This window comes from Amblyraja radiata, chromosome 1 (assembly GCF_010909765.2).
Source record: "Amblyraja radiata isolate CabotCenter1 chromosome 1, sAmbRad1.1.pri, whole genome shotgun sequence".
In the NCBI taxonomy this organism is placed as follows: Eukaryota; Metazoa; Chordata; class Chondrichthyes; order Rajiformes; family Rajidae; genus Amblyraja; species Amblyraja radiata.
This window is the reverse complement of record NC_045956.1, coordinates 107,338,622-107,364,835: the sequence shown is the minus strand read 5'-3', so window position 1 is coordinate 107,364,835 and position 26,214 is coordinate 107,338,622. Positions and strand designations below refer to the sequence as shown.

Here is a 26,214-nt window from a genome sequence, read left to right as displayed (position 1 = left end):
AAAGACGTGCTGGTTTGTAGGTTAATTGGCCTCTGTAAATTGTCCCTCATATGTAGGGAGTGGATGCGAAAGTGGAATAACATAGAACTAGTATGAGTTAGACGAGTTAGGTGACTTTATTCATGCAATGTGGTGGCGTAACTGAAAAACATTCTCAGAAACCACCTCCCAAACTTTGAACTTAGGCTGTGAACTGTCTTTAAGCTTTGTTAATCTGATTGCTGCAAAATAAAGAATAATTTATGCGTGCTATTTCAGAAATGAAGGATTCATTCCAAGCAACTATGTGACTGAGAAGAAATCTATTAATTTAGAGGCATTTGAGTAAGTTCACCTCAAACAGCTTGCTATTTCAATATTAACAAAAATCCTGTTATGTTATTAAGAATAGTTTAAAAGTGAGTAGTTGTCGGCAAATGTTTCTAATTCAGCAATATCCTTGTGCTGTCGTGCATTACACTATACTGATGTGGTAATCAGATCTGTGATACATTTGTGTGGTACATACTGAAAAGAGGAACATTCCTCATTTTATGGATGTTACTTTTCATTCTCATACATTTTCACCATAATATCACTGACTCTTTGGGGCTTCATGCCCAGGGGTGTGGAGGTTACCAGGGTGATTTAAAAGCTCTGAAAGCTCTGTCCTTCTGAGTTGGGTAAGACAGTTGTGGATCCTGTCATTGTGGTAGTGGAGTGGCAGCATGAAGGAAATGTCATTGCAATTCTTAGCTACCTCTGCCTCATGAATTAGTTCACACACAGCGTTTCTGATGACCTGCTCAACAATTGGTTCAGGATCATGAAATGCAATTGACTGAAGTCTTCACGGTTACTTCTCCATTAACTCAATCATGGAGGGCATTCAAGATTTTCCGAGGCATACCTATCTTTATTATCAAGAAAATAGCCATTAACTTCACTATTGACTTCCCATTGAAATATCTGAAATTAAGCGGAAAGAAGAAGCATGGGGATTAGGGGAGGGTGAGGTGGGGATGGGCGTAAACAAAATAAAATACACAAAGAGGGAAGATTATCTGGCAAAGCTCAGCTCGTATCACTCAGAAAGGTTTTGTTCCGTTAAGCAGGGCGCCTGTAAAAGACAAGAGCTTTTAATGCTTCTGTGGGGTAGGGGTTTTGGCCATGAGACTCGCATTTGGGCAGAGCCAAACCTGAAATAGTTAATCAAATTTCACTATCAAGAATAACCTACCACTCTTCACTCATAGGAATACACAGTATTGAAATGTCGGTGATGCATTTTTCATGGCTTCTGATTTTATTTTTCATAAATTAAGGAATGGCTGTACAAAGATGTATTGATCTTTTTCATTGTAGGTACAGCACTGCTAGAGCTATGCTGTATGTACTATCACATGTAGATATTCCTATAATAACAATCTCCCTTTCTCCCAGGTGGTATTGTAAAAATATCACACGGAACAAAGCAGAACAGCTCCTTCGGCAAGAGGTAAATTGCATAGAAATTTCTACAATTGTACTTTGGACATACATTTAATTTAAAGTTACATAATACTTTAAAAAAATATATGATTTTGTTCAATATTTGTTTTTCTAATTTAGAATTTAAATATATGTGTATTTGATGTGACAGTTATGTGGTATATTAAAGGAATTGCATTTTACAAAACAGAAATATTAGTAGTTAGCCACATGAGACATTTTTTACCTTTTAACCTTTATTAATATTTTCCAGAGGAAATGAATAAAGTTGATTTTCAACTATGGTACAAATACATTCTCATTGAAATGGCAGCCATTCATATTTTATTTATTTTTGTTTGACTTTCATCACTGAAGTAAAATTCCCCAAATGTGATGAATAAAAGAAGTTAAGGTCAGGTTTGGATGCAAAGAGGTGTCGTGTTGAGTTAACACAATAGATAGCAAGTCTGAGCATCTTAGAATTCAACTGACAGGACCAAGAGCTTGATTCATTCACTGATTCAATGATGCTTTATTGTCAGATGTACCTAGGTATAGTAAAATTCATTGTTTTTATATACATTCTGGTAATATTATACAGCAGACTTCACTTAGACGGTGCACAAAGAGTCGCCACGTTTCTGACGCCAACAAAATAAAAAAAGTTCACAAAGCCGCAGAAAAGATTAATGAGGCTGTTGCCAGGACTTTGAGCTATAGGGAGAGGTTGGCAAGCTAGGTCTTTATCTCTTGCAGTGCTGGAGACTGTAGGGTGATTTCGTAGAGGTACTCTATATAAAATCACGAGGAGACTAGATAGGGTGACTACAATATTTTTCCCTAGGGTAGGGAAATCAAGAGGACATAAGTTTGAGGTGAGGAGGGAAAGATTTAATAGGAACTTGAGGTGTAACTTGCTCATGGAATGAGCTGCCAGAGGAGATAGTTAAGGCAGGTACAATAACAACATTTAAAAGACACTTGGACAGGTACATGGATAGGAAAGTTTTAGAGGGATGTTGGCCAAATGTGGGCAAATATGATTAGTTTAGATATCTTGGCATGGATAGGTTTGGCTAAAGTGCCTGTTTCCGTGCATTGTGAATCAATAAAGCCAGGCTCGAAGGGCCGAATGGCCTACTCCTGCACCTATTTTCTATGTTTCTATGTTTCTAATTACTCTCATTCTACAGCATCTCGGTGAGATTTCTCTTGGTATATTATCTGGAGTTTTAGTCTCCCAACTTGGGAAAGAATACACTTGTAGGGAGGGAGGGTAATTTGGATTCACCTGACTGGTCTCCAGGATGATAGGACTGTTGTATGCAGAGGGATTGGGTCAACCAGGAGTGCAGAAGATGAAGAGGAGATCACGTGGAAACTTATAAAAGTCTGACACATCTTCATAAGCTGGAAGGATTGGCAGAGGAACGTTTTTCCGTGTATGGTGGATTTAAAATGAGGGTTCGCAGTAGCGGGGAATAGAGTAAGGCATTTAGAAATATCTTCACTTCAAGGGTGGTGAGCTAATGGAATTTGCTACCACAGAAACCTAGTGAGTTGCTGAATGTACTTAAGAAGGAAATGGATGGACATGAATCACAAAGGATATGAAGGGGTGTGGGGAGAGAGAGCAGGAACATGCTACTGAGTTGGAAGATAAGCCATGATTGACCTGAATGGTAAAGGAAGCTGGAAAGGCCAAATGGTCCATTTCTTCTTTTCCCATGAGTAATTAATTCAATTTCATCACCCACATCTTTTGCAAACTTGTTCATTGGTTTTAAAAGCTGTTTGGTATCATTTCATGTATCTTTTCTTTCAGAGTAAAGAAGGGGCCTTTATTGTCAGAGACTCCAGCCAACAAGGGATTTACACTGTATCTGTTTTTACCAGAGCTGGAGGGTAAGCAATGATTTAATGAGACCATCAATTCAGATGTGTATCTATAAAAATAAGAAATCTTTACGGGAAGTGCCTTTATCTCCCAATGGCACAGCTGATGGAGCTGCTGCCTCACAGTGCCAGAGATCCAGGTTTGTTTCTGGACTTGGGTGTTGTCTAAGTGGAGTCTGCATCTTCTCCTTGTAACCACATGGGCTCTGGTTTCCTCCCACATCTCAAAGACGAGCTTGTTTGTAGGTTAATTGGCCTCTGTGATATTGCACCTAATGTGCAGGAAGTGGTTGCGAATGTGACATTACATAGAACTAGTGTGAATGGGGTAATTCTTTCTAATAGGTTATCTTATTGATTTTTCTACTGGTAACACCATGTTATTGACATGTGAGATAGATGATCAGTGATGACTTGGTAACAATTCCCCTTTGAATTACAATACTAACTGTAAGAAAATATATGATGAAATATTGTGGGAATACAATTACTTGAATGGATACATTTCATTCCTGCTAGAAGCAGGAAGATTATTCCCGATGTTGGGGAAGTCCAGAACTAGGGGTCACAGTTTAAGGATAAGAGGAAAGTCTTTTAGGACCGAGATGAGAAAATCATTTTTTACACAGAGAGTGGTGAATCTGTGGAACTCTCTGCCACAGAAGGTAGTTGAGGCCAGATCATTGGCTATATTTATGAGGGAGTTAGATGTGGCCCTTGTGGCTAAAGGGATCAGGGGGTATGGAGAGAAGGCAGGGATGGGATACTGAGTTGGATGATCAGCCATGATCATATTGAATGGCAGTGCGGGCTCGAAGGGCCGAATGGCCTACTCCTGCACCTATTTTCTATGTTTCTATGTTTCTATTTCTGATTACTGTGTGTTCCAACAGAGATCAAAATGGATCAGTGAGACATTATCACATTAAGCAGACGCAGGCGTCACAGAGACAATACTACGTGGCAGAGAAACATCTATTTGATACAATTCATGAGCTTATTGAATATCATGAACACAATGCAGCAGGTATGGGAACGTGAAAATGCAATTCTGTTTAAACATTGAGTAAGTGTGATTTTTATGTATTTTCTGATCCATTATCTGGATCACAAGTTTATGTTTCGGTCAGCTTACACTGGGAACTCTGTACTGGGAGCGTGGCGGTGATGAGATGTTACAATGCTGAATATGGTATTGTTTCACTATGTTTGCCTGGCTCTGTTGTCCACTTGGATACTTAGTTAAGAACAGGGAGTTAATTTTAGATAGACACAAAAAAACACCGAAGAAGGGTCTCAACCCGAAACGTCACCTATTCCTTTTCTCCAGAGATGCTGCCTGACCTGCTGAGTTACTCCAGCTTTTTGTGTCTATCTTTGGTTTAAATCAGCACCTGCAGTTCCTTCCTACACATGGAGTTCATTTTGTTAGGCAAAATACCTCTCTCAACCAGTAATGCCTCGTTCTTGTCAGTTTACCACATTGTGGTTTATACTGTGTATGTACCATGTTCAAAATCGTCATCAGGACCTTCTACATTTTAACTTTCTCTGCACTTCAAAGTAACTTGTGATGTGTGAAATATTTTAAGATGCAACAGGCAGAAGATAAATACAAGCATTTTTCCTGCTTCTATCTTCAGAGGTTTTCCTTTGATGGATCAGATGTAGGTGGTTAGCACGATTTTCCATATGAACTGAATAGTGGAACTTCTTAGAAATTAGACCGCATGTCTCAGTTTATTTCAATGCTGCACAATTAAAAATGCATTTGGCAATAAAATGCAATGATAACTATAACGTACAACATAATATCCACCATTTTGACCTTCATTTCATGTAACTGAGCAATATTGTGATCAATGTACATCAACATACATCATTCCATTACAAGAGAACATTAGATCATGTTACCAACCAGTTTTAGTTTCTCCCATGACAACTGTGGGTTTAATTTGCCACAGCACTGGACTGAGTCTTTACTAAGGAAAGTCCCTTCCTTGCATTTACCTCTATTGCTCTCAACGCCAGCATAAGACAATAGACAATAGACAATAGGTGCAGGAGTAGGCCATTCGGCCCTTCAAGCCAGCACCACCATTCAATGTGATCATGGCTGATCATCCCCAATCAGTACCCCATTCCTGCTTTCTCCCCATATCCCCTGACTCCACTATCTTTAAGAGCCCTATCTAGGTCTCTCTTGAAAGTATCCAGAGAACCGGCCTCCACCGCCCTCTGAGGCAGAGAATTCCACAGACTCACAACTCTCTGTGTGAAAAAGTGTTTCCTCATCTCCGTTCTAAATGGCTTACCCCTTATTCTTAAACTGTGGCCCCTGGCTCTGGACTCCCCCAACATCGGGAACATGTTTCCTGCCTCTAGCGTGTCAAAACCCTTAATAATCTTATATATTTCAATAAGATCCTCTCTCATCCTTCTAAATTCCAGAGTATACAAGCCTAGCCGCTCCATTCTCTCAGCATATGACAGTCCCGCCATCCCGGGAATTAACCTTGTGAGCCTACGTTGCACTCCCTCAATAGCAAGAATGTCCTTCCTCAAATTTGGAGACCAAAACTGCACACAATACTCCAGGTGTGGTCTCACTAGGGTCCTGTACAACTGCAGGAGGACCTCTTTGCTGCTATTCTCAACTCCTCTTGTTATGAAGGCTAACATGCCATTCGCTTTCTTCACTGCCTGCTGTACCTGCATGCTTACTTTCATAGACTGATGAACAAGAACCCCCAGATCCCGTTCATCCTTTTCAGTCTTCAAGGGTTCAACTTTGGTCTTAACTAATTTTTTCCTCTTCACATGCCTAAAGAAGCTTTTACTATCCTCCTTTATATTCTTGGCTAGCTTACCTTCGTACCTCATCTTTTCTCCTCGTATTGCCTTTTTAGTTATCCTCTGATGCTCTTTAAACATTACTCTATCCTCTGGCTTCCCACATCTTTCCTATGTTGTACTTTTTCTCATTTATTTTTAAACTGTCTCTGACTTCCCTTGTCAGCCACGGTCGCCTCTTACTCCCCTTGGAATATTTCTTCCTCTTTGGAATGAACTGATCCTGCACCTTCTGTATTATTCCCAGAAATACCTGCCATTGTTGTTCCATTTTTATCCCTGCTAGGGTATCTTTCCAGTTAACTATGGCCAGCTCCTCCCTCATGGCTCCATAGTCCCCTTTGTTCAACAGTAATACTGACACCTCCGATTTACCCTTCTCCCTCTCAAAGTGTAGAAGAACTTATCATATTATGATCACTACCTCCTAATGTCTCCTTAACCTCAAGTTCCCTTATCAAATCCGGTTCATTACACAACACTAAATCCAGAATTGCCTTCTCCCTGGTAGGCTCCAATACAAGCTGCTCTAAGAATCCATCACGGAGGCACTAAACAAACTCCCTTTCTTGGGGTCCAGTCCAACCTGATTTTCCCAGTCTACCTGCATGTTGAAATCTCCCATAACAACCCTAGCATTACCTTTACGACATGCCAATTTTAACTCTTGATTCAACTTGCACCCTATATCCAGACTACTATTTGCGGGCCTGTAGATTAGTCCCATTAGGGTTGTTTTACTCTTACAATTCCTTAGTTCTATCCATATTGACTACACATCTCCTGTTTCAATGTCACCCCTTGCAAGGGACTGAATTTTATTCCTCACCAACAGAGCTACCCCACCCCCCTCTGCCCACCTGTCTGTCTTTTTGATAGGAGGTATACCCTTGAATATTCAGTTCCCAGCCCTGGCCCTCTTGCAGCCATGTCTCTGTAATTCCCACAATATCATACTTGCCAATTTCTAACTGAGCCTCAAGCTCGTCCACTTTATTTCTTATACTTCGCGTATTCATATACAACACTTTGACCTCTGTATTCAACACCCCTCTCACTCCCCTCTCACTCCGGTCCCTATTGGCCTGACCTTACTCTCTTATCCCTTCTCAAACTTTCCTTCCCATTATTCGGGAATCTTTTGTAACTTTTCCTGCACTCACTTCTCCTTTAATTCCCTCAATCCCTCCCCCCCCCACTATTTAGTGATTGGCAAATTGGGAGTATAAAGATGGAGTTAATGGAGAAGTGAGTACAGGAAAAGTTACAAAATACCATCTTTCATCTGCACTACCTTCCTACCCATGATCTCTCCTGAGATTCCAGGTGGTCCAAGGCACTAATGATCCCACCCTCAACAGATCATCTACCCAACTCAGTTCCTGAAGGACCCAATCCAGCCTTCTTATCTTTCTCCTACAATCCCCAATGGAGACTCATCACCAAACTCCTGCACTTCAGCCCCTCACCTCATCCAACCCTTTTGCTCCCTGACTGCTTACCCAAAACCACTGGTTCTTTCTTTTGTACCCGCCCCCCCACCTCCTCCTCATTACGTGGCACATTCTTATTAATAATAATTATTATTAATAAGCATGTGCTACAACCGTTCAGTGACATCCAAAAAATTAACAATGCCCCTGTTGTTTTTATTAAGAATAAAAGTGTGGAGTTCGCAAATTGCTTTTATTAAGAACAAAAACAGCTAACTAACCATTTTAAAATCAATTTTACAAATGCATGACACACACTTATTTCGCCTCACTATCATAATGACCATAAATATTTGCAATAAATAATATTTTCTACTCCATAATATTGCTTAGGCCTTATCACAAGATTTCGATATCCTGTTGGATTAATGGGAAGATGCATTCCTGCAACAGCTGGCTTCAGCTATGGTAATGTATACTATTCCATAAATCAGTGTGTGTGTGTGCGCGTGTGTGTGTGTGTGTGTGTGTGTGTGTGTGTGTGTGTGTGTGTGTGTGTGTGTGTGTGTGTGTGCGTGCGTGCGTGCGTGCGTGCGTGTACATATAAATATCCTAAATCTAATTTCTCCTGGTATTAAGACAGAAAATATAAAATATGAGACGGGAAGAATTAAGCGTTAACTAACGGGAGGCACAATGAAGCAGCTGATAGAGCCTGACCTCGGGTGCTCTCTGTGTGGAGTTAGCAAATTCTCTCTGTGACCACATGGCTTTCCTCCTGTTTCCTCCCACGTTACAAAGACACACAAGTTTGTAGGTTAATTGGCTTCTGTAAATTGCCCCTAGTGTTTAAGGAGTGGATGAGAAAGTGGTAAAACACAGAACTAGTGTGAACAGGTTGGTGTGGACTGGATGGGCTGAAGGGCCTGTTTCCATTCTGTATCTTTTAATAAATATATATTCCACTGCTCTACTGTGATGTGGCTTTCAGATAATCTGCATTGTGCTTGAAAAGAGTAATGTATAGGCTGGCCTGCCTCCACAGTGACACATTTGTTGCCTCTGTAGGTTGCCCCAGGTGTGCAGGGAGTGGATGAGAAATGGGACAACATAAAGGAGCAATTGATGGTTGGTGTGGACTCAATGGGCTGAAGGGCTTATTTCCATGCTGTGTCTCTAAACCAAACTTCATGTTAGCCCAAGATGGGGCACACAAACAGGAGCCCAAAGGAACAGGCAGCCAGTTGCAGCTCCTTTATGGGCGGGTTTTACCACTTAACACCACAACCCTTGTTTATCTTCTAATCATTTTGCTCAGGCAAACACACGAATGGGAAAATCTCCCCCTTTAATTTTCATAAAGATTATTCAACGTTTCATTTGAAGAGGTGTTGAAGAGTTACAGGTTGAAAATCCACTTGGATTCTCCAGCTCATCTGTTGTAACTTAAGCAAAAGAGTCGCAGCCCTTCCAGCAGAAGAGTGAGAAAGACACGTTGATGTTGAAAGCCCTGGCATTCATAAAGGGATATGGGCGAAACACAGGCAAATGGGTTGAGTTTAGATGGAGCATCTTGGTTGGCATGGATGAGCTGGGCTGAAGGGCCTGTTTCTGTGCCATATGATTCTATCCTCGACCACACACCATCTCTGAGCCTTTTCACTTTCATTTGTTGATTGTGTGGGCCTATTTCATATTTTAATTGATGAATCTGGATGAAACATTTCCATGCTGACCACCATAGCTGATTTTTTTTCCTCCACAGAAAAGTGGGAGATCAACACGTCGGAACTGACTTTCATGAAGGAGCTGGGGAGCGGACAGTTTGGGATGGTGCGTCTCGGAAAATGGAGAGCAACGCATAAAGTAGCAATCAAAACTGTTTTTGAAGGTTCCATGTCAGAAGAGGATTTTATTGAGGAAGCTAAGGTCATGATGTAAGTGCTGTTGATCATATAGAAAGAGCAGTGGGTACTTGTGTGGGTTTTTTTTAAAAGTCATAGGCATGGAGATTCACTTAGTGCAGAAAATCAATCCACATGTTACTGACCTTGAACAATCCTCTGAGATCAGACAATTATCAAATTTATTTCTATTGGAATTCCCAGTTTTTTTAGTTAGGGCAGATTGCATTCAGAAGCTAAAAATGTTTCGCTGCTTCAGGACTAGAAGATGAGGAAAACCTGAAAGTGGAAGGAATTGACAAGAAGCCATCCTGTAAAACATCCATTATCATACATCTCCATTATTCTGTAGTGGTGCATTTTGGGATGTCAAAGAGGGCTAACACATATGAAGTCAATGGTAGGGCATTAAGGAATTAGATGAACAGCGAGACTTCTGGGTAAAAGTCCACAGTCCCCTGAAGGTGGCAATACCGGTCATTAGGGTTGTGAGGAAATATGGCATCAACCAATCAATAATAATGACATTCTTACTTGCAGCAGCATGACAGGTTTTTAAACACTGTACTTAATAGATAATATAATAAACAAACATAAAAAGTGAAGCTCAATAAATTTAAAAAAGCCAACATAGTGCAAAGAAAAGCCCAAAACAAATCCCAAGTGCAACCAAGGCAATCTGTAGTTGGGGGGTGAGCTTGAGTTAGTTGTGTTCAATGGCCTGATGGTTGTTGTGAAGAAGCTTTTCCTGAAGCTGGAGGTTACATGTTGTCTGCTTAGGTCAGGGAATAGAATATAAGGGTTGGTACATGGAATATTGTAGTCCTTGTCACCACACTATAGGAAGGACATGACTGTACTGAAAAGAGGCTAAAGGAGATTCATCAGGGTTTCTCCTGGATTGGGCGACTGTAATTATAGAGAGAGATTTTATATACTGGGCTTGTTTTCTTTAGTGTGAAGGGGTGACCTGATGGAGGTATATAAGATTATGAGGCATCAAAAGAGTAGATAATCTTTTTTTCCCTGGGTAGGAGTATCACAAACAAGAGATCTTAGACTTCAGATGAGAGGAAGGTTTTAAAGGGGATCGGAGAGGTATTTTATTTATACATAGGTTGATATCTGGAACTTGCTGTCAGAGAGGAGGCGGAATTAAAGACAATTATTATGTTTAAGAGGCAATTAAACAGGCATTGAAATAGTCACGGTATGGAAGGATATGGTCCTAATGCAAGCAAATGGAATTAGTTTAGATGGGTAAAAAAGGTGAGCATGGATATTATGGGCTGAAGGGCCCATTTCCCTGATGTATGACTATGACTCTTACAGATAAATAAAATATTTTTGGTGTAAATGCATTAGATCTCATCAAATAAATATATACAGATACTAGTGTCACAATTCATATCTCCCCTCACCAATTTAAAATAAAACATTCAAAATTTTGCAAAAACTGGAATCCCAAAATGAAATAGAACATTTTGGAAAACCTCATCGGATGAAGCAATACATGTAGAGGGAAACAGAATTAACAGCTCAAAAGGTTCTGATGAATGGTTGTCAACCTCAAACATTAGTTCTGTTTCCATCTCCACAGATACAGCCTGACCAGCTAAATATTTCCAGCAATCTTTGATATAAAGTCTTGGATATTCCGATTCAAAATAATCCCACATGTTAACAGGGCTATGTGGATTTTACATTTTACCCCCTAATAGAATAATGTAATTGGCTACTCACGTACTTCTTTCCTTCCACAGGAGATTGTCTCACCCAAACCTGGTTCAACTTTATGGAGTTTGCACACAGCAGAAGCCAATCTGTATAGTTACTGAGTTCATGGAGAATGGCTGCCTACTCAATTATCTGCGGCAGAGACAAGGCCGACTGAACAAAGATGTCTTATTAGGTATTTGTGAGGATGTGTGTGAAGGGATGGCATATCTTGAGAGCAACCACTTCATTCACCGGGACTTGGTAAGATTTCTCTCAACAATCAAAACCTGGTAGTGGAGTTTAAACTAGCAATTTACTAGGATGGCATTAAGAAATATCAATGGTTGTAGGTGATACTGTGCACATCCAAGAGTATCACATCTAGCTTAGTTTAGTTTATTCTAGAGATACAGCACGGAAACAGGCCCTTTGGCCCACTGAGTCCACGTTAACCAGCGTACACTAACACAATCCTACACACTAGGGACTATTTATAATCTTTACTGAAGATAGTGGGGATCATGACAGTAGCCTCCTCCTGGCGATCCCTGGAAGTGATGACGCGATGGACTCTATGACGTGTCGGATGACAATTCTGTCAACATGTTGGACGATGACAGAAGCCAACAGTGAGCGACATCGTCTGACACACGTGCAAACGAACTGATGATAGTTAACCTACAAACCTGTAAGCTGTTTTAATGTGGAGGAAAACGGAGCACTCGGGGAAAACCCACGCATTCACAGGGAGAGGGTAAAAACTCCATCCAGACAGCACCCATAGTCAGGATCGACCCTGGGTCTCCGGCACTGTAAGGCAGCAACCCTACCGCTGCGCCAACATGCCACATTAAATAGTTCTCACCAGGTGCCAACTTGTTCATAATTCTCCCAAAGCATTTTTCCTGAATTTAATCTCCCTCTAGTCCCTCTCCTTGCATCTGCTCCAAAGCTCAGCTTGTCAATAAGTTCCATCTCCTTTCCCCATACCTTTAACAGTGTTGCACCTTTCAACTTCAAGCCTCACTTCCAAAAATCCTTTGTGAGTCCATCAAATTGGGTCATAAATTTATAACCAATCTGTTAGAAACAATGAAATTCACTTTTTAATGTTTTCTTGTAACCAGGCTGCAAGGAATTGTTTGGTCAGTGACAAGAATGTGGTGAAGGTTTCCGATTTTGGAATGGCAAGGTAAGTTGTTTAGCTGATTCACAATTCTGACTTAAGTTTGCATTTTTAGTGAGCTACTTCCCACCTTCTTACTATTTAATGTTGCTGCTGGAGTCATTAATAGGGAATATTCTCTCCAAGGATCCCCAAAAGTGCAAGTGTTAAAGCATTCAGAAGCATAAGATAGGACCATTGTTCTTTTCCAGGTATTATTTAATATCTCTGGACAATGTATTCCATGTGTCATTTTATCCTTTTGATAAAAGTGGCTTAATAATATATACATTTATCTTGCTAAAAATGTTGAAAATATTTCTTGATATGGGAAATCATTAACATATCAAAATTCACCATTGTCACAAATCAGGTACCCGCATCAGTTTGTAACTCTTCGGGTCACTCAAATGCTTTGTAACTGTTAAAAGCACAAAATTAATTTTGGTTAAAAGCAATTAGTAAAATATTGACCTATAAAGTTAACTACACCAAAACATGTGGGCTTGGGGGTCAGAGCACATAATGAATCACATGGTCACAGGAAGCATTTATGCTGGAAACTTATTATAAGGAGTCAAATGTGATGGACATTAAGTGCACGTGCATTTTGTTCAAAAGTGTTTCAGTCAAACATTTTGGGATGTTTTCACTATACTAAAGATGCCTCATAAATAGATGCTGTTGCAGTTCTTTATCCATAATAAAGTACATTTTCTCAATGCCGTGCATGTAATCACCAGTCTACATTTTGATAATGTCTCTGTTGTGGTATGTGTTTGTGAATGTAGGTGCAGATGCAGAAAGTTATAGACCGGATGTTATTTTGAAAAGCCCCTTTCCTGAGAGGCGTCTCAGCACTCTCTTACCAAAAGGAAATAATTATTCATTGTAGTGCATTCGTGAACTTTGAATATCAACTATTATGAACATAGAATATGAATGTCAAATTTAAACTGCTATTCATTACAAAATCGAATTATTAAGCTTGATGGGAATCTTAATTTCAAGGGAAAAAAACAGATCAATAATGGTGCATGGCTAGAAAAGAAAAGTACAAAGAAAAGACTGCATTGCCATATTTGGCAAAGGAAGTGACCTCTGCACCAGATAGCATGAAATATGCCACAAGCCTACTGCGGAATATAAATAGGTGGGCAAAGGTAATTGGATGTTTTGGGAATGAGTTTCCAGGGGATTCTTCATGTTGTCTTCTGTAACGTTAGTAGTTGCATCAAAAGCCCAGAAGAGTTTGTGAAAAAGGAGTTTAACAATGTGAATAACTTTCACAGCTTGTAATGACTCGTCTCTGTTAAACATTGGCTAATTTAAGTTCTATGAACTTAAAGGCACAGCAATTTAAAAACATGTATTGTTTGAAAACTAATGCTTGGAGTTTCAATCATTAACCATAATGGTGAAGTAATTGGGTTCCTGTAAAATGTATGTTTAAAATCCAGGGTGATTATTTTCCAGGTACGTTCTTGATGATGAGTACACCAGCTCAACCGGATCCAAATTTCCTGTGAAATGGTCACCACCTGAGGTCTTCCACTTTTCTAAATTCAGCAGTAAATCAGATGTCTGGTCATTCGGTAAAATAATTTCTGCTTATTCATTGAGCTTGTGGCTGATCATGTTTAGAGAGTCATAGAGTCATACAGCGTGGAAACAGGCCCTTTGTCCCAACCTGCCCACGTCGCCCAACATGTCCCATGTCCCATCTGCCTGTGCTTGGTCCATATCTCTCTAAACCTATTCTATCCATTGTACCTAAATGTAGTGATAATACCTGCCTCAACTACCTCCGCCGGCAGCTTGTTCCATGCACCTATCACCCTATGTGTAAATTAGTTGCTCCTCAGGTTGCTATTAAATCTTTGCCCCCCTATCCTTAAAACTTTATCATCTGGTTCGTGATTCCCCAACTCTGGATAAAAGACATTTTCCCTATCTATTAGGGCCAAATGATCTAATTCTGTTCATATCACTTATGACCTTATTACTTATGATCTTGTACACCTTTATAAGATCAACCCTCATCCTCCTGTGCCCCATACTCCTGCATTTTAACGAAAAAGTGCAAGATACAAAAGAAAGTCATGAATACCATAAAGAACGGGTTGTTTGTCCTGTTTTCTCTGTGTGATATCAAATGAGCTGAGAGTAAGGTTGAAAGAAAGCTACTGATGATCATTTTTGGCACTCGACATATCTAGGTGATCGGGCAATTGGTAAGGCAGATCAATGTTTATCTAAATTGCCGACTCAACAGATCAATGTTAAGCATATAATATATAATTCTAATATGGTAAGTCTTCACATTGAGAACTTCTGATCCGCAAGATATAAGCAAGTTCTTGGAGCCAGTTCAGCTGAAGTTCTTGGACCCAGCCTTATTATTGATTGTATTGGTATAGTAAACAATAAAGCCCGAAAATGCTGGAAATCTTCTGTGTGATCGGAATCAATTGTGGACTCAAAACTACCAGCTCTCACTCTTTAATGTCAAAGAAACATTTAGACAGGACATGGATAGGATAGGTTTTAGAGGGATATGGGCTAAATGCATGCAGGTGGAACTAGTGTAGATGGGACATGTCAGTGTAGGCAAGTTGGGCCGAAGGGCCTGTTTCCACGTTGTATGACTCTCTAGAAAGGCGTTACCTAACCTGGTGATTGTTTCCAACGTTTTTTGCTTCATTGATTCATTGAAAGATGAACTGACTGATACAGCATGGAAATTGGCTCTTCAGCCCACAGTCCGCACCGACCATAGATCACCATTCACGCAAGTTTCATGTTATCTCCTACAAACCCGCACGTCTTTGGCGTGTGGAAGGAAACCGGAGCACTTGCAAGGAACCCATGCAGCGGGGAGAATATGTAAACTCCACATAGAGAGCACACAAGAACAGGATTGAACTCGGGTCTCCGGTGTTGTGAGGCAGTATTTCAACCAGCGGCGCCAATGTGCCGCCTCATTTATATTTAGATTTACAGTATCTGCAAAATGTTGCATATTTTGTAATTGTATATTGTTTAGCTTAGTTTAGTTTAGTAATACAGCGTGGAAACAGACCCTTCGGCCCACCGAGTCTGCACTGACCAGTCAACCCCGTACACTAGCCCTATCCTACACACTAGGGACAATTTACTATCTTTACCGAAGCCAATTAACCTACAAACCTGTACTTGTTTGGAGCATGGGTGGAAACTAGAGCACCTGGGGGAAACCCACGCGGTCACAGGGACAACATACAAACTCCATACAGACAGCATCCGTAGTCAGAAGCGAACCTGGGTCTCTGGAGCTGTGAGGCAGCAACTCGACAGCTGTGCCACCCTGTTTCCAACATTACTGGACTAATTTCTAAGGGTGGATTGGAAAAAAATGTTTTTGACCTCATAAATAGGTAATCCTATTTAATACATAATAGATTAAAACAGCCGCTACTGAATGCCACAGAAACAATTATGAGTATATAATTGTGACTCAGCTTAACTCAAATCCGTAATGAGTGTTGTTACAGTCCCTGTAATGAATTTGCAACAGATGTGAGAGGAACTTTCTTTGCCTCAGCCCTGCAGGTCAGGACGCAAAGGACCTAAAGGAAGTCAATTTCCAGGCTCCTGCCTCAATTTGGATAACTCCCTGTTGATCCCTGCTTTCTATGTCTTTTCTCTTCAGGTGTTCTGATGTGGGAAGTTTTTACTGAGGGTAGGATGCCCTTTGAGAACAAATCGAATGCTGAGGTTGTTGATGAGATATCTCGAGGAGAACGGCTTTACCGACCATCCCACACATCGCCCGTGGTGTTCCAGGTCATGTATAGCTGCTGGCACGAGGTTCGTTCCAATCGCGTCTACTTGTGCTGCTTTCATCATTGTGACAGGAGGATATCTTCATTTCAATCAAAATTGTTTCACCAAGTTTCCTTTTATGTAAAATATTGCAAACAATTATGCATATTATGGCACTATAACGTCTTGGGTTTAGATGAGGTGGATGAGGAATTTCCACAGGAAGGGTCTGGAAGTTGAGGGGACTATCCAGTTTTGCTTGAGTTATACCCCTTAAAAGTAACAAAGGCAGTTCATTCATCGTCAGCCGCTCATGTACATTTGGAGGGACATTTTGCTGAAGCCTCTAGTGAGATTTAGTGATATCAGTTAAGAGCTCATGTCTTCCCTTGGTGCCCTAATAAAAACCTAAAACATTAACAAAAAAGCTGATCAATCTGAAAGAGCATCGATTATCTTCCTGTGGAAGCCGAATATTTCCATTGAAAAACACCGATTTTCGTCAGGCCTTTTAAAATCTTCTCATGGTAATATTTAGTTTAGTTTAGAGGTACAGCATAGAAACAGGCCCTTCGGTCCACCAAGTCCATGTTCACCATTGATCACTTTCACACGAGTTCAATGTTATCCCACTTTCTCATCCATTGCTTACATACTAGGGTCAAGTTACAGAGGCCAAATAACCTACAAACCCTGCGCATCATTAGGAGGAAACCGGAGCACCCGGAGAAAACACAAGCAGTGACAGGGAGAACATACAAACTCCACACAGCACCATAATGGTTTTCTGCATCTCTGGAACACCGACAGGTGTATAGACTGGAGTTGAGTGTGTGGGTGATGTTGTGGCCTTGAAGAAACATTGATATAGGATGGTTCATAGCACAGCCTTTTCCTACAAGTTAAAGGTGGTGGAATTTGTAGTTTGGGGATTTCTACACTTCCTGAGTATATGCCAATGAACGTGTTCCCTTAGAATTTGGGACCTTAAATATTTATTAAATATAATTGTTATAGCACAATAATTTTATGAATATAAAGCATGCACTATACATTAAACAATCAAATATCCTCCAAAGCTTTGGTGCTAATCTCAACAGTTTGTGTAAATCATGATACAGCAACAGTGTTGAGACTAATTGAAAAGATATCTGTTACTACTGACAAGTGCATTGACAATTTAGTCGGGGTCAAATATTTTAATGTTTCCCCCACCCAAGTGATCATTCTTATGAATTTTGCCCAACTGTAGCCTTTTCATCATTAAATGTTGCTTTATTTGAATAACTCTATCCATAGCAGTTGCTACAGCAGAGGGCATTTGTTTTGTTCATTGTTTCTTTAACATCATGCATGTTTAAAAACGCAAGAAATGTAATGGCAGAAACAAGGAACTGCAGAGGCTGGTCCTTATACAAAAGGACACAAAGTGTTGGAGTGACTAAAGTGTCCTTGGCACGGAAATTACGCGACCTCGTGGTGGCGTTGAGGCGTACGGGTATCGTATGGCCGCGCGGGGCCGGTCACATTTAGAAGCGCGGGAGGGTATGTAGTTGTGCGAGACATTGCGCGAGGCTCCGACATTTTTGTAGTGAACGAAATCTTCGCGTGCCTACGGCCTGTTGCGTAACTGACGGCCAAAGTGGGACAGGTCCAAGACCCTGGCACGACGCAACATCTCACCTTCAACAGCAGCAGAAGCAGGCAAACGATCGCCGAACTCGGCCTGAGGCTCACGGCCGTTGTGGTCCGGATCCGCCCCCACTTCTACTCCCAGAGCATGGCCAAAAAAATTGAAGATAGACACAAAATGCAGGAGTAACTCAGCGGGTCCGGCAGCATCTCTGGAGAGAAGCAATGGGTGACGTTTCGGGTCAAGACCCTTCTTTTCAGACTGAAGAAGAGTCTCGACACGAAACGTCACCCATTGCTTCTCTCCAGAGATGCTGCCGGTCCCACTGAGTTACTCCAGCTTTGTGTCCATCTTCAAATGACGTCATGCGCTCCAGACGGCTGTGCGTACGCATGTAATCGCTCCCGACCTTCGCGGGACTGTCGCGGCTCAACGAGACCACGAGGTCGCGTACATTTGCATGCCAAGGACACATAAGTGGGACAGGCCCTGTACTCCTGCATTTTGTGTCTATCTTCAATTTTCTTGGCCCACCGCTCTGGGAGTAGAAGTGGGGGCGGATCCGGACCGCAACGGCCGTGAGCCCCAGGCCGAGTTCGGCGATCGTTTGCCTCCTTCTGCTGCTGTTGAAGGTGAGACGTTGCATCGCGCCAGGGTCTTGGGCCTGTCCCACTTTGGCCGTCAGTTACGCGACAGGCTGTTGGCGCGCGAAGATTTTGTTCACTACAAAAATTTTGGAGCCCCGTGCGATGTCGCGCACAACTACATACCCCTCCGCGCTTCTCAGTGGGACTGGCCTTGTGCGCCTCAACGTGACCACGAGGTCGTGTAATTTGCGTGCCAAGGACAGGTAAGTGGGACAAGCCCTTAAGCGGGTCAGGTGCAGGAGCATCTCTGGAGAACATGGAAAGGTGATGTTTTGGGTCAGGACCCTTTTTCAGACTCAAGTCAGTCTGAAGAAGGGTCCCGACTTGAAACGTCACCTATCCATGTTCTCCAAAGGTGTTGCCAAATTAGGGTATGTATTAACCAGAAAGTGGGTCTTCTCTAATAATCTGCTTCTCCAGTACATTTGTTCTCTTCCTGATAATATAAATCCAATGCAGAGTGGCAGGGAGTCATTTGGGCAACTCAGAATAATACAAGGACTTTGGCTTTGAAATGGGGTCAGTACCAAAGAAAACTACAGAGCAGTTCCTGTACAGATGATACTCATCACTCTAACACATTTTCCAACCATTTTTCAGAAACCAGATGGGCGACCAAGCTTTCATGAATTATTGGACTCAATCAATGAGGTTGCTGTGAATGATCATACTTAAAAAAGCTTCCTACACGCTCAAAATGCTGGATTTAAATGATAAAATATTGAGAATCCTCAGAAAACATTCCAAGCAAGGTGTTGCATCTATCGATACTTTACCTCAAACATTCTGCTACAAAAAACAAGTGCTTCGAATCTCTGGAAGGTTATCTTTCATTCTCCCATCAGTTTGGCAAGCATTCAAATGCAATATTAAAGAAATATTCAGGAAAAGATATTAGAAAATCTTGTTGAAATGTATTAACTGTGTTATTTTTGTTTATTATACTATATTTGTGTAAAAAAAATTCCAAAGAGATACATATGGTTCAAATATTATCTGTAAGTTACAGGTATATTTATATTCATATTTCTATTGGAATTGCTTTGTGCTGTTAGTATGTGTTACGGTTACCTAGCTATCTTTTGAAATGGCCATCAATGTGATTCTTTAAAGTTATCACAGTTACCGGTGCATCACATATTTACTAATAATTTTAAGCTGATAAAGCAGGACTTTATTGAACTTGATAAGATTACATTTAGATGTGCTAATTGTGATAACTACAATCACAAATGAGTACAAATTAGAGAGCACAGCATTAAAAGTAGTAGTGCAAAGTGCTTAATTTGGAAATGCTCATCTTTACGTTGATTGGCCCGAAATGTTGCCTATTTCCTTCGCTCCATAGATGCTGCTGCACCCGCTGAGTTTCTCCAGCATTTTTGTGTACCCTCTCATCTTTACATTGTTCCTTCTGGCTAATACCACAAAAATGGTGTCATTAATCAGAAAGACCAGGAACAAGTTCACTACAGCAAATCAAAAAGAAGCTTTGAAACATTCATTCGTTAAAAGGGAAATTTTTGGATATGTAAAAGAACAGAAACTTGTGCTTAAGTTTTGTTAAAACATACATGGGCTTAAGTAAATGCACGTTTATTTTGTTAACTTTCTGGTGAAAGAGGAGCATTTTAGGACTGAAGTGAGCTTGTCCCACAACTAGGTTGTATTCGTTGACATGAATGAATAGTCTGGATTTTGTGGGAAAATGCTGGCATTTTCCTGTGTAAATCACAGCAAGTTTAGGGTTTCCAAAGCGTGTGTGACTTCAAATTTTCTGCGAGTTGATAACTCACTTTCCCAACAATGATGTGACACTGGACTCCTTACTGTGCCCAGCAAGGCAGCTTGAACTTGCAACAATGCTCCAGCCCCTTTGCTAGCAAATCCAGTTGAAGAAACAGGCATGGTAGATTAAGGTGACAATATTGTTCGATTTTTTCTATTATATTTGTAAACACACTTCAAAGTATTCTAAGTGTTTTAGATTTTATGGGTAGAATTTTAATAGTCTGATATTTTTGATCAGTTTTTAAATTTTCCTAATGTTTAGAATTATTCAGAAATATTTGTGTGCCTGTAAATTCAAAGCCTAGTACTGTTCTCTTCAGTGCTGTGGAATTGAAGCCAAGAGTCTGGCAGTTGCTACTGTATTACCTTTGGGTCAAATGGCACCAGATATGAAATGCATCTTGGTTTTGTGTTGTCTTGCAAATTGTTGGGACTTCCACAGCAGGGACACAAATGATGGTGTCATTCACTTTCTGACCACATTGTCCTGAGCTGTTTGTCTTGGGTCAGAGACTCATACAGCAGAGAAACAGGCAATTCATACCAACTTGTCCTTGCCGACCAAGATGCCCCATCTATACTGGTCCTCCCTGCCCGCATTTGGCCCATATCCCTCTAAACCTTTCCTATCCATGTAATTGTCCGAATGTCTTTTAAATGTTGTTATGGTAACTGTCTCAACTATCTCCTCTAGCAGCTCGTTCCGTATACCTACCATCCTCTGTGTGGAAAAGTTGCCCCTCAGGTTCCGAATAATCTTTCCGCTCTTACCTTAAAGCTTTTTGTTTTCCCCTACTCTGTGTAAATGACTGTGCATCAACACTACATATTCCCCATATGCTCTTATTTCATTTCTATTCCCCTCATCATCCTCCAGAGCCTTCCTGAGAGATTTGCAGCTCTGAGAACCTGTCATGAGAGGATAAATAGTTTGTGAGTATATTCATTAATGTTTAGAAGAATGGTCCTCATTTCTCTCCTGATGTTGTTCCTGATAAGAACACATCATCAGAAACAGCAGCAGGGGTTAGTCTTTGTCCCATTGTGGACTGCACTGCACTTGTCCAGTCTCATGTCTGATCTTCTACCTCTCCTTTCCCACTTTCCCTCGATTCCCCTATTGTCCAGAAAACGATAAATCTCTGTTTTGAATGAACCACATATGAGCTACCGCAGCCTTTTAGAATTCAAATAATTCAACACCTCAGTGAAGTAATTCCACATCAGACCTAATTAACCTACTGCAGCCAAAGGAATCATACTCCTTGCATCCAACCTGTTGAGCCCTTTTGTCATTAGCCCTTCTCATTCTTGTAAATTGTCAAGAATACAGGCCTGGTCCCCTCGTATAGCAACCCACCATCACTTGAACCAGTCCTGTCACCTCTCACTGCGACCCCTCCATGGAAAGTTTATATTATTTTAGCAGAGGAAATCAAAATTATGTTCAGCATTCTAAGTGTGGTCTCACCAGGTCCATGTTTAATTGCCGTAAGACCTTGTATATTCAAATTCTCTTGCGAATTAAAAACCAACAAAGCATTCATCCTCCTAATTGATTGCTGAACTTTCAACAATTTGTCTGGAAGTGCTTCCAGGATATTTTGAATTTCAACATTCCCCCAGACGATCCTCCTTTCCTCAATACTGCTGACTGGCTTGATTCCTGGGCTCGCCCACCCTCTCCTTAGCTTCAATGACCTCTTCCCTCCATCTCCAAAGACCAGCAAAAGGATCTATCACATGAATCCCGTTGCTCTGAGATTTCCTGGCAAAATATCTTTGACTGGCAGCTGAGGCAGACCATGTGTCTCGGTTGCCCATCAAAGTTTTTGTGGGCAGCATTGATTCTGATCTCCATCATGAAAAGGTTTGTGAATGGAAGGTCTGAGGCAGCTCAGAGCACTGCATTCTTCAGTAGCCTCTACCAGGTTAGAAGACGACAAATAAAATATTTTCCTGGTTTAGTCAGGGTGGTTGCACACATCTACTGCAGACCACAGATCCCAGTCTGCATCATGACCATCTGTTTAATAATATACTCTGCTTAAGCAGTTTAAATTTTGTATGTGTATCCTATAACAGCAAAGAAAAGTTATTAACATGTAATAGAGATTATTTTATCATTTGATGAGATTTTTGGTGACTCTGTAGATAATGAATTGTGCCTGAAACATGTTTTTTGTGAAGTATTTGTAAGTTTTATATACAGTGTAGATGTGAAGACGTAGCATAATTGCAAGGAATTGTATTGAGATGTTTATTCTGTTCAATCAAATGTATAGATAATGAAGGCTGGTCCTAAGATTCCTCTTTGTTCAAATAAAGTTGTTGATCGTGCAGAAATATTTTTGCTGTGTTTTGGGGTTAGGGAAATGAGGAAATAATAATAAATGGCAGGTACACAAAAATACTGGAGAAACTCAGCGGGTGCAGCAGCATCTATGGAGCGAAGGAAATAGGCAACGATTCGGGCCTAAACCCTTCTTCAGACAGGGTTTCGGCCTGAAACGTTGCCTATTTCCTTCGCTCCATAAATGCTGCTGCACCCGCTGAGTTTCTCCAGTATTTTTGTGTACCTTCGATTTTCCAGCATCTGCAGTTCCTTCTTAATAATAAATGGCAATTTGAATTAATATTAATATGCAATACAGGTGACACAGTGGTGCAGCGGTAGAATTGTTGCCTTATAGCTCCAGAGACCTGAGTTCGATCCTGACTATGGGTGCTGTCTGGAAGGAGTTTGTATGTTCTCCCTGTGACCACATATGATGGTGTCAGTCATTTTCTGACCACATTGTACTAGGCTATTTGCCTTGGGTCAGAGACTCATACAGCATATAAATAGGCAATTCATACTAACTTGTTCATGCCAACCAAGATGCCCCATCGATACTGGTCCTCCATGGGTTTTGTCTGGGTGGTCCGGTTTTCTCCCACACTCCAAAGATGTACATGTTTGTAGGTTAATTGGCTTTGGTAAAATTATAAAATTGGCCCTAGTGTGTAGGATAGTGTTAGTCACAGCGGACTCGATGGGCTGAAGGATCTGTTTCTGTGCTGTATGTCTAAAGTCAAGTAAATGGGGAAATACAGCTAGCAGTAAGGTACCCCATTTTCTCCCATCCTCTCTCTTTTCCTTCTTCTCTTTCTTCTCTCACCCTCCCCCTCTGGCTGGAAGAGCTGGGTTTATAAGGAATAGGCTGACGAGGTACAGATGAGCCAATCCTCAGCTCAATGGTCCTGAGATTTGGCCTCTTCTGGCCTATCTGCCAGTGATGGGGATCAGATTGGCATCCGAGGGAGGGGGAGCTGTCACAGTATTTACTCTGTCCTACTTAAAGAGTGTAAGAGCTGATAAAGGAACTATCTGAAGAAATCCCAAATATATCCACTCCAACATGAATCTTGTGGAGTGATGCATGTTGGATTGGATGAAACATCTAACAGATAGGATCCAAGGCTTTGCAGCATTTTAATTCAGCCATAATCTTTGTCAATGGTAAATGTTGGTGGCACAATTGCAAAATGCAAAAACATAAACATTACATACCTTTATGTGCTTCTATGAGAAATATGTGGGTGTTAACCTCTGATTTCCTGTACAGGCGCTCATCATGTTTCCATTGCTATTCAGTTCACAAGGTACATTTCCTGTCAGTTGCTTTGTGTTAAAGAAACTGAGGGGGAAGATAGAGAAGAGAGGTCACAGCTTCAGAATGAAAGGACGTTTTTTAGGAAGGAGATGAGGAGAAATTTATTTAGTCAGAGGGTGGTGAATCTGTGGAATTCTTTGCCACAGAAGGCTGTGAAGGCTAAGTCAATGGATATTTTTAAGGTAGAGATAGATAGATTCTTGATTAGTCCAGGTGTTGGAGGTTATGGGGAGAAGGTAGATGAATGAGATTAGGAGGGAGGGATAGATCAGCCATGGTTGAATGGCAGAGTAGACTTGATGGGCCGAATGGCCTAATTCTACTCCTATGACTTATGACCTGATGACCAAAGATGAAGAAAAGAAATGAAGGCAAAATCACCCAATGGATTATAAGTACCCCAGGATCTAATTGAAGCTTAAAAGTAAAATGGATATTTTTGTTTTTTATTCATCAATTAGTCAGAGGAAATCAAAAGTTATGTTTTTTTTGGTGAAACTACCTCCATCACCTTTTTAGGCAGTGCATTCCAGATTACAATCATCCATTTGTGTGAATAACATTCTTCTTCAGATCCTCTCCAAACCTCCTTACCTATGCCTCTGTCATCGAATCATAGAAGCATAAAAATTACACAATATGGAAACAGGTCCTATGGATCAACTTGTCCATGCTAACCAAGGTGCCTGCCTAAGCTGGGCACAATAGCCTATTTTAAATCTTTCCCATCCACAAATCTGTCCAAATATCATCTTTTATGTATTGTAAGTGTACCTGCCTCCACTGCATCCTTGGGCTGTTGTTTTCATATCCCCACCACGCTCTGCGTGCAAAACTTCCCCTTCAGCTCTCCTTTAAATCTTTCCCGTTACCTTAACCCTATCCACTATAATTTTAGACTCCCCTATCCTGTGAACAAAAAAGACTATGACCATCTACCCTATCCAAGGCCAACATGAATTTATAAATCTCTATAAGGTCACCCCCTCAGCCGACTGCACTCCGAGGCAGGCACGGAAATCACTATTAAAATATGGAGGGGACAGGGGGGACAGGGGGGACAGAATTTCTTGGCGGCCGCGCGCGCATGCGCACACTCACACACACACTCGCGAGGCTTCGGAGGCTCAATCCAGCGCTAAATGCAGCTCAACTCTGCCTGTCTCTCCGGGTTAACCTACAGCCCTGCCTGGACTGACGGGACACCAGCGCTGCTTCTCCGTGCTGGCTATAAACCTGGGTCATATTTCCTGCAAGTCCAGGCAGGGCGGTAGGTTAACCCGGCGGGACAGGCAGAGTTGAGCTGGGTTTAGCGCTGCTTCTCTGCACTGGCTGTGGACCTGGGGGCACCACGCCTGTCAGACTCCCGACGTCTATGGCCATCTCCGGGCTTGGAGGGGAGCACTCGGGTGGGGACTGGACAGCGTCGGAGAGCCGGGATCGATCCTGGCTGTGCATGAGGTGCAGGTCTGTGCCAAAAGTGTCTTGGCACATCTCCCTCCTCCAATCACCGCACCTATCCTCAGTCCCATCCCCCCTACTTCTGCCTCTGACTGACACCTCCCTCCTCCAATGATCGCACTGAATCAGGATGTCCCACCCCCTTTGCCTGCTGACCGACGTCTCTCTTGTCCAATCGGCGCCCTCGATCACAATTACAAAAAAATGGGGGGGATCGTCCCCCACCTCTCAAAACAGAGGGGGGGGGGGCATGTCCCCCCTGCCCTCCCCCCCCCGGGATTTCCACCCCTGCTCCGAGGAAAACAGTCCCAACCTTTCCAATCTCTCTTTATACAGTAACTACTTCAGCACTCCAGTTCCACCAACATCCTTGTGAAACTTTTCTGCATTCTCTCTCGCTTAATCCTTCCTGAAGGAGGTGCTGAACAGAAAAATCAGTATGAGAATAGGAAGGGGAATTAAAATGATTAGCAACTGGGAGATCCAGCAGGCATTGGCAGACTGAGCAATAGTATTCAGCAACACTGTCGCCTAGTGTAAGCTTGGTCTCACCCATGTCAAGGAGGCCACACATTGGGAGCACCAAAATCAATGGATGAGGAAAAAGAGGTGCAAATGAACCTCTGTCCACCTGGAAGGGCTGCTGGGGTCCATGGATAGTCCACCCAGATGGAATAGTAGAGAGTTCCCCTCATCCTTACCTTTCACCCCATAACCCCCATACAGTCTCCGTATTCAACACATCATTCTCTGACATTTCCTTGACCTTCAACATGACCTCATCACAAGTCACACCTTCC

The 26,214-nt window shown here is 41.6% G+C and overlaps 1 protein-coding gene across 1 annotated transcript in view; it reads left to right on the top strand.

Moving 5' to 3' along the window:
• LOC116974472 (tyrosine-protein kinase TXK-like) overlaps positions 1-19,385 on the top strand; it is a 50,731-nt gene extending 31,346 nt beyond the window's left edge. The window contains exons 5-15 of the mRNA XM_033022967.1: positions 259-324; positions 1,423-1,477; positions 3,278-3,357; positions 4,242-4,375; positions 8,028-8,102; positions 9,400-9,571; positions 11,302-11,518; positions 12,385-12,449; positions 13,899-14,017; positions 16,114-16,271; positions 19,107-19,385. Of these exons, the coding sequence (XP_032878858.1) occupies positions 259-324; positions 1,423-1,477; positions 3,278-3,357; positions 4,242-4,375; positions 8,028-8,102; positions 9,400-9,571; positions 11,302-11,518; positions 12,385-12,449; positions 13,899-14,017; positions 16,114-16,271; positions 19,107-19,181 (1,216 nt within the window). The 3' untranslated portion in view covers positions 19,182-19,385. The remainder of the gene's footprint in view (positions 1-258; positions 325-1,422; positions 1,478-3,277; positions 3,358-4,241; positions 4,376-8,027; positions 8,103-9,399; positions 9,572-11,301; positions 11,519-12,384; positions 12,450-13,898; positions 14,018-16,113; positions 16,272-19,106) is intronic.
• Positions 19,386-26,214: the final 6,829 nt, after the last annotated feature.